Genomic DNA, 16,753 nt, shown 5'->3' with positions numbered 1-16,753 from the left:
GAGCTGGTGTCTCTTGTATTTCTCATATTGTTTATTTATGTCTTGTCTGTTTTTTTCTGGATCATTCTCACCCAAATGTGTCTATTTTATGAGGTTATTTTTTCCCAAATAACTAATTTTTGTCTTTGCTTCCTATTTTGTTTTGGGGTCTGTTCGTGATCCTTTAAGCATTTAGAGCTAAAGGATCCTTCTAGATTCTGCTGTGGTAACATCCAGCCATCTTTGGCATTTCTATCATTGCTTCTTCTGAGTCCCGGGAGTTTTTAGAAGTCAGTGTTTTAAAATTTCCAGATGTATGGGAGTTTAAAAACTCCGTCTTTTGGGAATTGGTTTCTAACCTAACCACATGGGGCCTCAGCCAGTTTCTGTGATTGTTCCACGTGCACCTGAAAAGAGTGGGAGTCTCTAAGTTGTAGACGCAGGGCCCACGTGTCCGTTAAGCCAAGTCTGTTAAGTGCGTTGCCGCAATTCTCGCTGTTTGCGCCCTTTCTGCTTGTCTGACCTTTCAGTCGTGGGGGCGTGCGGGAATCTCCCATCGCGGGAGTGGCCACCAGCCTCGCCCCCGGTGCTTGTTACTTGCTGCTTCCCATATCGAGGCTCTTTGATCCTGCCACGAACTTCACCGCTATCACTGTGTGATGACCCTGCGGATGCCCGCGGCGGTGAAGTCGGCTCCGGCGGACAGTGCGATGGAGGCCCTTTTGGGGGCTCGCCCGCCCGGCTCCTCTTTCCGCTCTTCTGCTTTCTGGCTTTTGTGCCCCCTTTCTGTTCAGGAGAGTCTCACGTGGCCGGCATCCCATCTACGCGCTCTTGTTTACGGTGTCTTTAGTCGGCAGGTGTGCTGCACTCACTGGTTCGGTTCCTGACCTAATGGATGGGCCACAGCACCTTTTCGCCCGTGGGTTCTCCGTCCTCTGCTCCGTGTATGCATCTCCACCACTGGCTCTTTGTAACTCGACTGAGGGGTTGGTTCACTTGTTTTTCTTATTCATTTTCCCTCTTTACTGGTTTGGAATTTATACACCAGTTATGCTCTTTCGTGATTATCCTTAAAGGTTTGCCATGAATATGTAACACTCAAAGGGCATTCCTCCAGCCTGAAGGGCTCAAGGCTCTGAGAACACTTCACTCTGGGACCTGCAGAATCCTTTTTATCCCCACTCCGTAATGCATTGAAAAGACTTCACTCACATTTATGCAGTATTTTTGTTACTTTATGGTGAGAGTTTGTATTAGGGTCTAGTTGCTGCTGTAACAAATTACCACAAATGTTGGGACTTAAAACAACACCAATTTATTACCTTACAGTCTGGAGGCAGGAGTCGAAAGGGGTCCCACTGGATTAAAGTCCAGGTGCGAGGGAGGCTGTTTCCCTTGGGAGGCTCCGTAGGAGAATCGGCTCCCTTGCCTTTTCCAGCCTCCAGAGGCGCCACGAGCCCCTTCCGCTACCTCCGCACCCTCCTGCCTCCCTCTTTTCAGAACGCTGGCGGTGACACTGGGCCACCCAGACAATCAGGACAGTCTCCCCATCTCAGGACCCTTCACTGCATCTGCAAAGGCCCTTTTGTCACATCAGGGCACCTCCTCTGGGGCCCGGGGTCAGGGCGTGGGCACCTTTAGGGCCGCTATTCTGCTAACCCCACCAGGGGGTGGTCTGCTCTTCCAGACAGCGCTGGCGGCGCAGAGCGGCGGGGACAGGAAGGCCCTTTCAGTGAATGGGGCGTGCACAGCGGGGGACTCACGTGGGAAAGAGAGACCTGCCCCTTATCTCACACTGTGTGCAAAACCGATTTCGCATGGAAGGTACGTGAAGACGTGAAGGACAAAAAGAGAGACCCATTTAGAAGACATCATAGAACCTTCATGATCTTCAGGTAAGAAAATGTTCTTTATAAAAAGACTCCAAAAGCACCAGCTGTTAAGAGAAGATGGATACATTGGACTATATTCAAATATTTTGTTCACCAAGAGGTACCACATAAAGGAGTGAAAAGACCAGCTGCAGACTGGGAGGACATCTGTAGTTCATAAAATGATCAGAAAATTTATACAAACCTAAAGAACAAAAGGCAGATAACCCAAGAGAAAAACTGGCCAAAGACTAGAACGGATTTTCACAAGTGAGGACATCAAACGGCCCATAAAATGTGGAAGGGCTGGGCTCGCCAGCAGCAGGGGCTGCAGATAGGCGGGGCTTGAGCCCGAGGCCCCGCCCACAGCTCCTGGTGAGCCCAGCACCGTGGCCTCTTGGGGGCGCAAGACCTGTTCTCTCTCCCGTCCTTTGTATCTGGCCCATTAGCGTCCTTTTATTTACGCTGATTTCCTTAAAGAAGCATGTTTGGGACCTTGCGTTTCCATTCCCAAAGGTGATCTTTACCTTTTAACTGGGATGTTTTGACCTTGTGCGGAGACTGTGATTACTGATGTGGTTGGGTGGAAACACACCATCTTGCTGTTTGCTTTCTATTTGTCCTGTCTCTTCTTTGTTCCATGTCCCTTCTTTTTTCTGCCTTTTTCTGATTAATCATATTTTTTTCTATGATTCCATTTTGACTTCTTCGTTGTGTACTAGCTGTACCTCTTTGTTTCTGTTTTCAGTGGCTGTGCTGGTCCAGTAGCCCGAGCCTCCATTCTCCACCCCCCACCAGCCTTTGCTGCCCCACAAGTTACATTTAGATAATGCTGTAGAACCCCACGACACGTTGCTATTATTTTTCACTCCAAGCTGTCAAAATCTTTTTTTTTTAATTAATTAATTTATTTTTGGCTGTGTTGGGTCTTCATTTCTGTGCGTGGGCTTTCTCCAGTTGCGGCGAGTGGGGGCCACTCTTCATCGCGGTGCGCGGGCCTCTCACTGTCTCGGCCTCTCGTTGTGGAGCACAGGCTCCAGACGCACAGGCTCAGTAGTTGTGGCTCACGGGCCCCGTTGCTCCACAGCATGTGGGATCCTCCCAGACCAGAGCTCGAACCCATGTCCCCTGATCGGCAGGCAGACTCTCAACCACTGTGCCACCAGGGAAGCCCCTGTCAAAATCTTTTAAAGAGATTTTAAATTAAGAAAAAAGCTTTAAATACTGACCCGCCTAATTCCAGTCTCTGGTGTTTCTTTCTCTGCAGATGCAGGTTCCCACCCTTTTTTCTCCTGCCTGGAGAACACTCTGAAGCATTTCTTGTGGGGTAGGCAGGCCTGCTGGGGAAGAATTCTTTCAGCTCACCTATTTCTGAAAAAGTATTTCACCATTGTTTTTGAGAGTTATTTTCAAAAATATCTGCATTGATAGATATTTTCTTTAATAATTTAAAGCTGTTCCTCACGGCTTGCATTGTTTCAGCCGAGAAGTCTGCTAACTCTCTTGTATTTGTTTCTGGATATATAATGTGTCTCTTTTCTTGGCTGCCTGTGAAATACTCCGTCACTGGATTTAATCACCCTGACTACAATGGTCCCTGGTATGGTTTTATGTCTTGTTGGGGATTCACTGAACTTCTTGGGTCTGCAGGATTACAGTTTCCATCAAAATTGGGAAAAGTTGGCCATTATTAACTCAAATGCTCCCCCGGCAAAGACTCCAGTTACAGGCAGGTCCGGCCGCTTCACTTTGTCCAGCAGCGCACTGGTGCTCTGTCTCTGTTTCTGTTTTTGTTTTTTTTCAGTTTTTTCCTGCTGTTACTTCTTCAGGCTCACTAGTCTCTTCTCCTGTCGTGTCAAGTTGCATGAATGCTGCCCAGGGCATGTCCCTCCTCAGCAGAAGTTCAGTTCTGGTCCGTTTTACATCTTCCGTGTCTTTGCTTACCGCCTCCTGGAACACCTGGATTATAGTTCCAGGAACTGTCACCTGGGTCACCTCTGGTTCGCTTTCGATTGGCTTTTCTCTCAACCACGGGTCTTTGCATGCCAGGTGGTTTTTGATCGGACGTCAGACGTTTTGAATTTTCCCTTGTTGGGTCCTGGATTTTTAAAAACACTCTATCCATCTGGAGCTTTATTTCGAGATGCAGTTAAGTTACCTGGAAATAGTTTGATCCCTTGAGGCCTGTACCTGATAGCTGTGAACTGTAAGGTGTCCCATTCTGGCTGTAGTCTCCACACACGCTTGCACTGACCGGCTCTCAGCAGAAGACTGAGGGGGGCCCTCTGCAGGTCTCTCCTCCCAGGACCGCCTTGGGTGCCCAGCCCCTCGTCTCCTCGCCTCGGGGAGACCGCCAGGCTGTGCCTGGTCCCCACCCCCGCACCATGTGCTGCAGCCTGCGGGCTCTCTCCAGGCAGAAAGCTGGGGCTCACCTGCTTGTTTCTCTCTCTTGGGGATTGCTGTCCCCCACTGCCTGTTCTCCAATATCTGAAAACCGCTGTTTCAGATATTTTTCAAATTATTTATTTATTTATTTTTTGATGTGGACCATTTTTAACGTATTTATTGAATTTGTTACAATTCAACATTAGCTCCCCGACCAGGGATCGAACCTGCACTCCCTGCATTGGAAGGTGAAGCCTTAACCACTGGACTGCCAAGGAAGTCCCTGTTTCATGTATTTTTGTCTGAGTTTTTGTTGTTCCAGCTGGAAGGGCAAATTTGGTCCCTGTCACCTCATCTTGGATGAAAACAAAAGTCCAATCTATCTACTTTTAATGTAATTTGATATTTATCGTAGTGCAACATACATGCAGAAAACTGCACACAGCACCAGTGTACATCCTGGAGAATTTTCACACCCCAGGCACATCCAAGTCACAGAACATGATCATGCCTGAGTCCCCAGCCACCCCCAGGCCAAGCCAGGTCCCCCTTGTCCTCTCCCTCATTGCCTCTCATCATCTGATTGATGACTAACTGTGTAGTTGGTTGGTTAGCACCAGTCCCCTCCTTTGAAACAGAAGTATGTGAGGCCAAGAACAAAGTTAAATTTCCTGTTCAGGGCACGTTTGGCACCTAACAGAGCACCGGCTCATAGCAGGTGTTCTCTGAATGAACCAGGGCCTCGAGAAGTATGGTAACATCTGATAACTATTTTTTGACAAGAGTTACATTCTCTTATCGTGAAAGTCACTTAAATATTTGCATTTTAAAGTCAAGTATCAGTGTAGCTCTTACCTGTCTCCTTTCTATGCAGGCGGTTCCACAGCATCTGGAGAGAAAACTCTCGTGACACGGAGGAGACCATCCCTTCATCGAACACAGAGAGACCTTCTAACGGCAGTTCCAGAAGGTGCCTGTCAGCGATCAGGATGACGTTGTCTGCGACCTCGGGCTGCACTGTGGGCGGGAACGCCAGCGGCTACCAAGGCAGCAGCAGACACCTGAGGGCCAGGCTCTGCCCCTCGCCACTGAGGCCGTCTGGCTGCTGCGCAGCCCCCGCCTGGCAAGAGACGCGGAAAGGATCTGAGCCGGGCACAGCTCGCAGGCACACCAGCGCCGTCTTGGGGGTACACGCTGGTTTTGACGGTGCGGCCGGGTCACAGCCAGGACCTGGACAGAGGCCAGGCCATGGGGACGTCGGGTCCCCTGAGGTTCTGAGGGCCGCCCAGGCTCCGCGGCCTCACCAGGGAGCCCCTTCAAGGGACGAACATCTGCACGAACCCCCCTCCCCGAGGGCCGTCCAGGCAGGGGCCACGGCCTCTGGGGACAGCTCCGTTCGAGGAAGGGTAGTGGCGCTCCCCTGACACCACGGCTTCTCCAGCCGTCGGGAAACCGGTGCAAAGGCTGAGGCCACCACACATGTCAGTGGAATTGATGTGTTTGCAAAGTCAAGTTACTTAAAGTCTAGCGGGTTTTCATCTGGGAACGTTTAGGGCAGAAGCTCCGTCACACAAGTGGTCACTGGGCTCCCGGCAGCTGCACACCTCGGCGCGGCCTGGGACCTCGGGCACCGGGTGGCTCAGCCACGGGGCAGGTGGCGGGGAGCAAACAAGAGCACTTCATCTTCCACGTAGGAAAGCAGCAGACTGCTGACCTGGGAGGCCCGTCTGCCCTCCTGCCGTCTGACGTGCTCAGGAGGGTGACGGCGACGTCACCATGGTTTCTGCCCGGGCATCCGGCAGGGCAGGGGCATCTGCGGTCGCGTGGGCAGTGGCGGGGTGGCGCGAACCTTCCGGGAAGGCTGCCCCCGGCGGCCCCGCTGCAGCCACAGAGAGCGCAGCTCTGCCGGCCTCCATCCCACAGACACGGACCTGGGGCCCCACTCACCCTGCGGCAGGGACTCTTCCCTCTCCTTGTCTTTGCCCTTGTATTTTCCCAAATCCGCAACAACTGTGGGAATCGGCGCTCTGAAAGGCAAAGGCAGAGATTCAGTTTTAAAAACTCCATGAAAATCACTGAGAACAGAGACAGCATCTCCTCAGGCTGTTCCCACCAGGGCAGTGAGGGCCACAAGACTCTCCCGGCCCGCTGTTGGGGACCGGTCTCCTGAGATGCGGGCAGGGACAACAGGCAGGATGTGAACACACAGGATTCAGGATGCTCTGGCCTGCTGGCCAATCAGGGAAGTTCACCTGCCCGACCCCTACCTTCTCTCCCACCAAACACAGACCCAAGGGGCCAGGTACTTCACCGTGCTCTCCCCTCCTTCTCACACCCAGGCCAGCGGCTCAGAGGGCGGCAGGGGCCCGTACGGCGGGGACGCCCCCAGAAAAGGTTTCAAGCAGGGCCAGACTTCCTTCCGACGGCAGGCGGACAGAGCCCGGGCTTCTGTTCTCAAAGAGCCTGTGCACGTCTCCCGTTTAATCGAACGGTCCGATTCAGCGCAGAGAGAATCCCACCAAGCCTACGGCGCTGTGGCCTCAGAGATGCGAGTTTCCACGAAGGAAACAGCTCTGACTTTCCCACGCCCACAGCCAGTCACTCAGCTGGCCCTGGGACTCAGGGAGTGCTTGCAGGCCGCGCCCCGCAGCCCTGGGTGTCCCTGTACCTGTGCACACCTGGGTGCACCTGTGGGGACAGAGAGACGACACGACCCTGTACCTCGAGGGCTCGGGCAATCCAGACGGCGCCTGCTCTCCGCACCCTGTCCCTGAGCTCCTCAGGAATCAGCCCTCGATGGGTACCTGGCTTCCGGGGGGCAGCTGAGCAGCGGGAACAGTGGCCTCAGATACTCCTCCATGGGCTTCACGACCTCCGCGAGCCTCTGCACAGCGTGTTCTTCCCCTCTCAGGGCTGCGCCCTCTGACTCCTTCTTGCCCCAAAGACAGCCGCAGTCAGAGGCGTCAAAGGGGAAGAGGGGCGAGACCCTGCAGGCGACCCCCCAGGACAGGCCCAGCTCAGCAGCCAGCAGCCCCCCACCCCCGACTCCTCTGCCAGCATCGCGGAGGCGTCTGCAACAGACTTGGCTCAAGGATTGGCCCCGTGCCTGGTCGGGGAGCCTGACCCGGCGTCCAGCAGCGCCTGGGGGGTGGTCCTCGCCCAGGCCTCCCCACCCTGCCCTGCGGGGTGGAAGCAGCCCTGGCACCGGGCTCGGGGCCTCACCAAGCCTGGGCTCAGGGCCGTGTCCTCACTGTGTGCCTCAGCCTGGGTGTGCTCCCGGAACTGCTGGGCACTGGCCAACAGGGAGGAGAAGGCGGCCGGGCTCACGGCCACCCGAGTCACCTTGCAGGAGCCTGCAGAGACAGACGCCGCCGCTGTCCCCACACGCGGCTTCGCAGAACGCCCCCCGGGGCTGAGGGGACCGCGGGTGGGAACGGGTGCGCACGCTCGGCCTTGGTGCCGGTGGGCGCACCCCTGCACACACCCCGAGGGTGGTGCTCCGGCAGAACTCACCCCCAACCTGGGGCAGTTTGCCTTTGGCTGCGGGGATGAACTTGGATTTCTCGTAGGCAGCGCCATACAGATGGGTCCTGTTGGCAGGACGTAGGGTGGGGTCAAAGCCCGGCTCCGGGGATCCCAGAGGAGCCCCGACGACGAGGCCGACTCTGTGCCACATACCCACCCTGCTGGGAACAGGAGCCTCCTCCCTGCGGTGCCCCAGCCAAGTCAGACACAGGGTTAAAACCGGCCCCTGGGGGGTCTGTGTGCGGTGCTGCCAGAGGCTGGGACACCAGCTTCTCCCCAGACCAGTGGGTTCTGCGCCACTTGAGCAGTGAACTTCAGACCAGGGCCACGTGCTGGCGGGAGGTGGCACCGTGCCCTCTCCCCTCCCCGGGTCGTACGGGCCAGCCTGGCCATCGTGGCAGAGGGACGGTCGCCCCCCGCCGCCCCCCTCAGCGGGCAGCCCCCGCCAGCCTGTCTGTCCCTCGGCTTGGCAGCCCCGTGCTGTGTCCACAGGGACCTTAGCGGGCAGAAGCCTGGGTAGCAAGCCCAAGAACAGGAGAGAGAAGGCCTCACCTGTCCCGTGAGTGGTGCAGAAAGAGGATCCGAAAAGTGGGAGGGATTTCACTCAAGAAGTTCAAGTGCTGTTCGGTGACCCAGAGATTCTGCCAAGCCTGCGGGGGGCAGTCAGGAGTCAGCGCCGGGCGGCGGCTGCGGGGCCGGGCGCCGCCACAAGGGGGCAGCAGAGGCACGCGGACTTCACCGCTGCCCTGGACACTGGCTCCGCCGGTACCGCCAGAGCCCGACCCGCCGCCGCACACCCGCAAAGGCACCGAGCCCAAAGGCGCACGGAAAAGCCCCGGCACGTCCTGCAGCACAGCTGCCGCCCTCTCCCCTCCCCGCGGTCCCAGCGCCCCCCGCGCAGACACCGGCAGGGCACGCGCAGGACCCGCGCTCCCGGCCCGCAGGCCGCGGGGGGCGGGGGCGGCCGGCGGTTCAGCCTGCCCGGACCCGGGTCCCCCTTCTCTGCGGGGAAGGGTCCGCAGCGGGGGCCACACAGCACCCCGCGGGCCGCCTCCCCGAAGAGCAGCGGTCGCTCAGAAGCCCATTCCCCACTTTCGGATGAAATGAGCTTCAGCTTTGCCCAAAGCCGACCAGCGTCGGCACTCAAGCCCACGGAGGTGCGGAGGGGCTTCTGGGACGCTTGCCCCGGCGGCCAGCGGACACACGGAAGCCGTGGGAACGGCGCTCGGGAGGCTGCGGGCTGCTCACAGGGGCCACGGCCTCGCTCCAGGGGAGGCGCCGGCAGGCTTCCGCAGCTCGGGCGGCCCGCTGTGCGAGGCCCGGGCCCTCCGCGCTGGCGCACGTGGCGGCTGACCCCGCTGCCCTTTGCTGCCTGCAGAGTGTCCCATCGGTGAGGGCACCGCTTCTCGTCCCTTCTGTGGCCACTGGGCACCTGGGTGGGCTCCCTTTTTGGGCCACAAATGCTACTGTGACGTCTGTTCTTTGGGGACCACCGGCCGCAGGGGAGTTGCTGGGGGACGTCGCTTCCAAAGGGGCCACCGGGCCCCACCCCCGCCAGGGCCCCGCCTGCTCTCCCGCCCTTGGGGTTTGCACCTGTTCCCTTTCGGCCCTTCTGGTGGGTGTCTAGCAGTACCTGAACGGGGCTTTAAGTTTTCCATCTTCCTGATGAGCAGTGAACTTGCGCGTCATTTACAGAGTTTACTGGCCACTTGGGTATCTTTTGTGAAATTCCAGTCTTGTGATTGTTTTCTGTGGGACAGTCAGTCTTTCTCCTGCCGAGAGGGGACACCTCCTGTCTACACACAGGACACCAGCCCCTGGCCCCCCGCGTGTGTTGTATCTCCTCTGGGGCTTGCCTTTTGACTCCTGGGCTATGGTTTTGATGAACACAAGTTCTTACTGTCAGTGCAGTACAACTGATCATTCCCCCTTTGATGGTTAGCACCTCTGTCTCCTGCGTAGTAAGTCTTCCCTACTCCGAAGCCATGAAGAGGTCCCCTTAAAGCTTATTCTGAAAGCTCTGCTGTGTTACCTTCTCAGGTAGAGCTGCCCTTCGTGCAGGGCTGCACCATCCGCTCTTCTGCCCTAAGTGTCGCGCTTTTCATCTGTCAGGTGTGGGTGGTGGGTCTGTTTCTGGGCGTTTTCTTGTCCCATCGGTCATTTTCTCCATTTGTGTGCCAATGCCACGCTGTCTTACCTTCTATAGTTTTCAATACGTCTTGGTATCTTGTGTAGTAAGCTGGCGTTTCCTTACAAACATCTTAGTATGGAGCCTTCCCCCACAAATACAGCTGCCTCTGGGCTTACTTAGTTCTTCTTGAATTTTCCTTAGGATAGGTTTGCAGTTTTCAGGGTAGAAGTCATGTGTATCTTTTGTTAGATTTCCCTTAGGTATTTGATTGTTTTTGATGTTACTGAAAACGGTATTATTCGGACATTGTCATTGCTTGTTTGTAACTGGCATGTAGAGATACAAGTCATGTTTACAGCCTTCAGCAGTGACCTGCCAAATCTGCATGTTAAATCTGTTATCGAGAGACTATGATTTTCAAGGCCCACAATCATGCTGATTGTGAATAATCAGTTTTACTTCTTCCTTTTCAGTGCTTCTGCCCTTTATTCGTTTTTCGAGTCTAATTGTTCCATTGAATAGAAGCAGTGATAGCTTTCTTGTGTCATTCTGACTCAAGGAGAAAATTTTTCAAAATTTTAGTATATAGTATGATGTGGGGATTTTTTTGCGGTACGCTGGCCTCTCGCTGCTGTGGCCTCTCCCGTTGCAGAGCACAGCCTCCAGATGCACAGGCTTAGCGGCCATGGCTCACGGGCCCAGCCACTCCGCGGCATGTGGGATCTTCCCAGACCGGGGCACGAACCCACGTCCCCTGCATGGGCAGGCAGACTCTCAACCGCTGCGCCACCAGGGAAGTCCTGTAGTATGATGTTTGATATGGAGTTTTAAAGACATTCTTTATCAAATTAAGAAAATTATCTTCTATCTTGATATTTTGAAATCACCGACTGGTGCTGAATTTTGACAAATGTTTTTTTTGCGTCTATCAAGATGATCTTATGATTTTCTCCTTTTCCTCCTGTTAATACGGTGAATTATATTGAATGATTTAAAAGTATTAAACCACATGGAACACAGCCATTTGATCCTCATGTATTATCCCTTTTATAATCGCTGGATTTTACTTGCTAATACTTTGTGTCCACGTTGATGAGAGAGATTTTCCTTCCATGTAACGTCCTTGCTAGGTTTCTAGTATCGAGGCTCACTGGGCCTCTTTAAAGACAGTTAGGAAGTATTCCTTTTATTCCTATCCTCTGGAAGTGTTTTGAAGGATTACTTTTTCCTTCAATGTCTGGAAGAATTTATTAGCGAAGCCAGTTGGGTCTGGGATTTTCTTTGTGGGAATGTTTTTAATAAAAGCTGCCATTTCTTGAAGCGATATTATTCAGATTTTCCATTCTGTCCGCTTTGGTAGGTAATATTTTTGGGGGAATTTGTCCATTTCATCCAAATTGTCAAATTTATTAGAGTAAGGTTATAAAAAATAGTCTCTTACTAGCTTCTTGATGTCTGAAGGATCTCGTGATGTCTTTTTATTACCGATACCGAAATTTTTGTTTTCTTTCTCTTTTTTCTTTATCGGGTCTTTCTAAGTGTTTATCAATTTTATTAGTCTTCTCTTTGGAACCAACACTTGTCATGATGATTTCCTCTGCCGTAAGTGTGTTTTAATTTCATGGCTTCTGCTGTTCTCGTTCTTATTTGTTTTCTATTTTTCTTAGGTGTTTTTACTCTAGCTTCTTGAAATCACAGCTTAAATCACTGTAAGACTCTCTTTTGTATTCAAGGCTGTATTTTTCCTCCACGCCCTGTTCTGGACAAGTCTCCTAGGTTTTGATATACAGTATTTTTATTCTCTAAGTCAATTTAAAATATTTTCTAAATTCCATCGTGACTTCCTCTTTGACAAACTGATGATGATAGACATACTGGTTAATTTCAAGGCAGTTGTGTGTTTTACAGGTATCTCTTAGTTACTGATTTCCATTTTAATTTCCTTGTGGTTAGAAAACAAACTGAATGACTTCAGTGCTTTGGAACTTGTTGAGGCTCTCGTGGCCCAGGGCTGGTCACACTGGCGCCGCATTCCAGGCCGGGTCTGTCCAGACCTCCTGCACTCACAGATGCCCCACACGCTTCTGCAGGCCACTGCCTCTTCATCTGCTCATCGTGCCAGCAGCCAAGAGGGCGGCTGCAGCCTCCCCGCAGAGCCGGGGGTCTGTCTGTGGCTGCTCTGTCTCTGGCAGTTCTCTTCTGCGCCTTTGAAGCTGCATCACTGGTGCTCATGGATTCAGGACGGTGGTCCGCGCTGCCCGGCTCCTGGGCCGTTTCCCTCCAGTAAGGCATCTTAGCAGAACGCTCACTGCTTCTCACCTGGTAGTGTTTTCACAGTTCATGTACTGCTTCTCACCTCCTCCAGGCTGGCCTGGCCCAGAGCAGCCTGCACCCCGTCTTGCCTCCGCCCCATAGGAGGGAGGATTCCCATCCCTGGGTCACGGCACTGGCTCTCGGCCTGGTGACTTTTTTGGTTGTCACACCTGGGGAGGTGCTGGAGGCCAGGCTGCCGCTGAACACCCACGGCGCACAGGACGGCCCCACCACAGAGGGTCATCCTGTCCTCAGAGGTCAAAAGGAGGAAAGCAGCCGGGTCAAGGGATATGAGGTCGGCCCATGCAAGTAACCGTGGAAGCCCCATGAAGGAGGAGGGTGGGCTTGACCAGAGCATCCGGGCCTGTTTTCTCTGTTGAGTTGCATCAAGTTTAATTTCTTTAAATCTCCAATTCATATTTGCTAGTCCAAATAAAAGCAGAGGTGCTATTAGCTACCATGCTCTGCAAATTTCTTTCAAAATTAAACTCTAAGACTTGACTGAGTATAAAACTTTTCTTCAAACACAGTGAGGGCTGAAAGCAGAGCCCCGGGGTACTGTCCCCCTCACGGCCTGCTGCAGCCCCTGGGCATTTGTACTTGCGAGCTCGCTGACTCTCGCTGTCACCGAGGAGGTGGGCTGCTATCCCCCCACCGGGCCCATGAGGAAGCTGCAGCTCAGAGAGGTTGAGTGACCCTCCCAGAGCCACACAGCAAGCCAGGATTTGGACTCGGTCCGAGTATGTCTGCAGAGCCGCGGGGCCAGGGGCAGGGTCAAGGGCATCCCTAGCTTGGTCACCTTGGATATGGCGGCCAGTCTCTGCTCCACGCTGGCAAACAGGTTGGTGGACGTCCTCTCCTGGCACCTCAGCCTGTGCTGCAGCTGCAGCAGCGCGGCCAGCTGTGAGCTGCTGGTGTTGGCCGTGGCCGTGAGCAGGACGTCTCGCATGCCCTCTGAGGCTGAGCAGCTCTGAAACAGACCACGGAGGCTGCCGAGGGGCCTGGGCGCCGTCCAGCGCAGGTGGGCACCCAGGTGCTCCTCCTGGCAGCCGGCACAGCCGCGGGGCGAGGCCAGGCCGGACCTTCACCGCTGTGCCCGCAGGCCTGCAGCTCAGGACGCAGGGAGGAGGGCTCGACACTCTTGCCCTACGTCGCAGGAACACGAGCTTGGAGGGCTTCTGCTGCTCGTGCACCCGTGAGCCTCCGGGCAACCTCGGGGGGCCGGCCCCCTTCTCTTGGTGCCCACGGTGCTTCCTCCAATGAGCGCCACCCTTGAGGCAGAGCCCAATTGCAGCCTGGCTGGCAGGGCCACCAACGGAGGGAGCACCGGGGTCTCGGGAACCCTCCTTCTCCCCAGTGGCTAAGAGGGACCTTGTGGAAGGCGCCCAGAGCAGAGCGCACCTGAGACAGCGCCAGGAACTGGCAGGCGGCCGCAGGGTCCAGGGTGCCGACACACTCCACCATCTCCAGGCTGGCGGCTGCGGCGATGTCCAGGAGGTTGCTGCCCAGGGCTACCTGCAGGCACTGCAGCAGCACCTCGGACGCCTGGGCCAGGTACCGCTGGGCCAGCGCCATCCTCCTCTGCGGGGAGAGGCTCAGGCTCAGGCCGGCTCCTCAGGCAGGGCGCGCCCGGGGCGGGGCTGGGGGCTGGGGCAGGGGTACCTTCAGATCCCAGCCTTTCCTGCTGTGCCCCTCGGGGGTGGCCCTGAGGGCCAGCAGGCCGCCGTGGGGCCCCTTGCGGTCCTCGTCCTCCTGGATGATCTCCAGACACTCGCGGCTGTTCAGCTCAGTGCCCCCCTACGGAACACGCACCTCCAGTCGGCCCGCACGTCAGCACGGACGGCAGTGCCCACCGTGGCCAGGCGTCTCTGTAGGACCCCTGGGTGAGGGCGCTGTGGGCGCTGGGCCGGCATCTCGCTGATTTGGGTGACCGGCAGGACCCTGGCCCAAGAGCCTGGCGTTCGGCAGGTACAGCCAGGGTGGGGCCTCGGCACGCTCAGGTCAAGGGCCTTCTGTGCTCACTGCCCTTCAGTCCTTCAGAATCACCTCCCCCGGCATCAGGCCGGCCAGGACCCGGGGAGCCAGCTGCCAGTCTGCCCCAGGGGCCCGGGGGGCGAAGGCACAAACAAGGCCCTCCTGTCTGCAAGACAAGCCCCCTGACGGGGTCCTCAGGGTGCCAAGGGAAACTGCCTAGGGGGCAGCAGGCCCAGGAGGACTCGGGTTGAAGGGGAGCCCTGGGTTTGAGGGGACATGACACGAAGCGAGGCCTGGGGGGCACGTTTCCCCAGCAGCCCCTGCGAGTTGGGGTGTGGTGAGGGCCGCTTCATAGATGGGACGCCCGCTCAGAAAGGAGCTGTGTATCTGGTCCACGTCTGCCTGACTCAGAGCCACCTGCTCTGGTGCTCAGTAAATACAGGTTGAACAAGGGGCCAAACGCCATCAATTCACTCAAATGTGAGTCACGTCCTGCGGCCTGGAGACCCAGGACAGACAGTCACGGGCTGACCCCGGGGCCTGCACACCCAGCTGGGTCAGGGAAGTGGAGGCACCAGCCCCAAATCACACAGGGGTGCGGCGCCTGGCTGCTCGGGGCTGGGGGTCTCCTGAAAGAGCAGGGTCTACGGGGATAAGCCTGGCTGCACCGCCAAGCAGGTGCCTTCCAGTTGGAGGAGGTGGCATCTGCAGAGGTGGTTAGGACGGTGACCTGGAGCTTCCACGGCCAGCGGTGGCAGTGGCTGTCACCAGAGCTCCTTCCGAGGGGCACCAGGCCTGCTGGGCAGCCTTGTGGGGGGTGAGGAGTGCTGGAGAGAAGGGTGTGGGCTTCTGTGCACTGATGCAGCTGCTGGGGTCAGGGCTTCACCTGACCGTATGGGTGGGGAAGGGGAGTGAGGGGGCGGGGCAGGGGAGTGAGGGGGCGGGGGAGGGAGCGAGGTGGGCGGGGCCCCCCACTGTGCTATAGGATGCAGGTCCAGTGCTCAGGTGCAGGCCAGACGCCCAGGTGCAGAGCTGCCAGGGTGAGGGAGACACCAGGGACACCCACATTTGGGGTGGGGTGGGATGCCCCACTTAGGATGGGTCCGTCCTGCCCTCAGACCAGGACCAGCCGTGTGCCTGCCCTTCCTCTCCCACCCGTTCTTTGCAAAGGGCGGCCGCCCCTCCTCGGGCCTGTCCCCAAAGTCCCTGTCTCCGTCCTTCCCTGCAGGCCCCGGGCAGGGCTGCTGCCGCCCTTTCCTTCCTTCCATAGCCCACATCGCCCTTCTTGACGGGGATGATCAGAGACCTGTTTGCTACCTCAGTTCTTACTGAGGTCAGGTGAGCTCTAAATATCTTGTTTCTGTTTTTTAAGCGCAGGTGGTAGGTTTGTGAACCAGCCAGAAGCAGAAGCACATACCAAGAGGCTCTCCTCCCAGTAGAAGGCGGGGTGCAGGGGGTCTGCGTGCACGGCCAACAGGTGCAGGGCCTTCCCGGCCAGGCTCAGGAGCTGGGCACGGAGCTCCACGCAGCCGGTGCACAGTGGCTGCAGGCTCCCCAGCTGGGCCAGCACGGTGTGCGCCAGGGTCCGCTTCAGGGTGAACCACTTCTTCAGGGACACAGACCGCCTCAGTTACTCCACCCCCGCCCCAGAAACGCAATAGGCCCGCCACTGCTGCCCCTCCCCAGTGGGACCCACCCTCTAACACCCCATGCATTGTGGCGAGGGTCTCCAAGGGTCAGGTGTTGGGAGGGTCTGAAGTCTGCTGATGGAACCTTAGTTTGGGGCTGACTGACAAGGACATGAGTTTGTATGCAGCTCCATTTCAGGACTAATTTGATCCATTTAGAGTTACGTCAAATTATTTGATTCATACTTCATGAAATCTAAGACAACGTCTAAAATGCCAGGACATGTTTCCCTAAAACAAATATTTTGCAAATGTAACTTATTTTCTCAACAGACTGCAGCCGACCTTTATGGACTCCTTACTGTGACGACATGACCGTCAGAGCAAACTCGCGCCTTGGGAAGGGAAGCCGTCTGTGCACAGGGGGTCTCCCCCTAAGTACGACCCCGCTTTCATTAGCCAGTTAGACGGGGCCTTTCTGAGGCCCACCGAGCTGCTGGGGGCTGCTGGGACCTGCCGGGAGCTGCGGGGGCAGGGAACCCACTCTGAGGGTTCAGAGACCTCAGGGGGAGGCCTGTGAAACCTGGCCTCCTGGACTCCCACTGGCTGGTCTGCACTTCAGGCACACGGAGGTGGAGGCCCCACCGCAGCATGACAGCCCCCGTTGGTGGGGGCCCCGGGGGACTGGTGAGTGTCCGTGGACGGTTACCAGGCCGACAGAAGTGTAGTCACTGGGGCTCTGCAGGTAGTCGGCCAGCAGCTTGTCCACCGAGCCCTGCTCCAGCTGCCGCTCCAGGGTCTCCTCCCACGTGCGCTGGAGAGTGTCCAGACACACCTCCACGAGGCTGAGCTTGAGGTGCGCCAGCCTCCTCCCCAGAGGGGTGCTGACGTGCTGCAACTGAGACGCGTGCAGGCAGTCACGGCACGGGCGCTCCCGCCAAGGCTCC

The 16,753-nt window shown here is 56.3% G+C and overlaps 1 protein-coding gene across 1 annotated transcript in view; it reads right to left on the bottom strand.

Moving 5' to 3' along the window:
- CFAP46 (cilia and flagella associated protein 46) overlaps nucleotides 1-16,753 on the bottom strand; it is an 89,023-nt gene that overhangs the window by 6,256 nt on the left and 66,014 nt on the right. Inside the window, exons 40-50 of the mRNA XM_060286502.1 lie at nucleotides 16,516-16,704; nucleotides 15,596-15,784; nucleotides 13,867-14,001; nucleotides 13,606-13,785; nucleotides 13,004-13,174; nucleotides 8,313-8,410; nucleotides 7,749-7,825; nucleotides 7,458-7,588; nucleotides 7,040-7,167; nucleotides 6,183-6,262; nucleotides 5,091-5,252 (exon numbers count right to left, since the gene is read on the bottom strand). Of these exons, the coding sequence (XP_060142485.1) occupies nucleotides 5,091-5,252; nucleotides 6,183-6,262; nucleotides 7,040-7,167; nucleotides 7,458-7,588; nucleotides 7,749-7,825; nucleotides 8,313-8,410; nucleotides 13,004-13,174; nucleotides 13,606-13,785; nucleotides 13,867-14,001; nucleotides 15,596-15,784; nucleotides 16,516-16,704 (1,540 nt within the window). The remainder of the gene's footprint in view (nucleotides 1-5,090; nucleotides 5,253-6,182; nucleotides 6,263-7,039; nucleotides 7,168-7,457; nucleotides 7,589-7,748; nucleotides 7,826-8,312; nucleotides 8,411-13,003; nucleotides 13,175-13,605; nucleotides 13,786-13,866; nucleotides 14,002-15,595; nucleotides 15,785-16,515; nucleotides 16,705-16,753) is intronic.

The sequence above is a fragment of the Globicephala melas genome, chromosome 16 (genome assembly GCF_963455315.2).
Source record: "Globicephala melas chromosome 16, mGloMel1.2, whole genome shotgun sequence".
NCBI classification, from domain to species: domain Eukaryota; kingdom Metazoa; phylum Chordata; class Mammalia; order Artiodactyla; family Delphinidae; genus Globicephala; species Globicephala melas.
The sequence above is the reverse complement of the archived record's forward strand: the minus strand, read 5'-3'. Positions and strand labels throughout refer to the sequence as shown.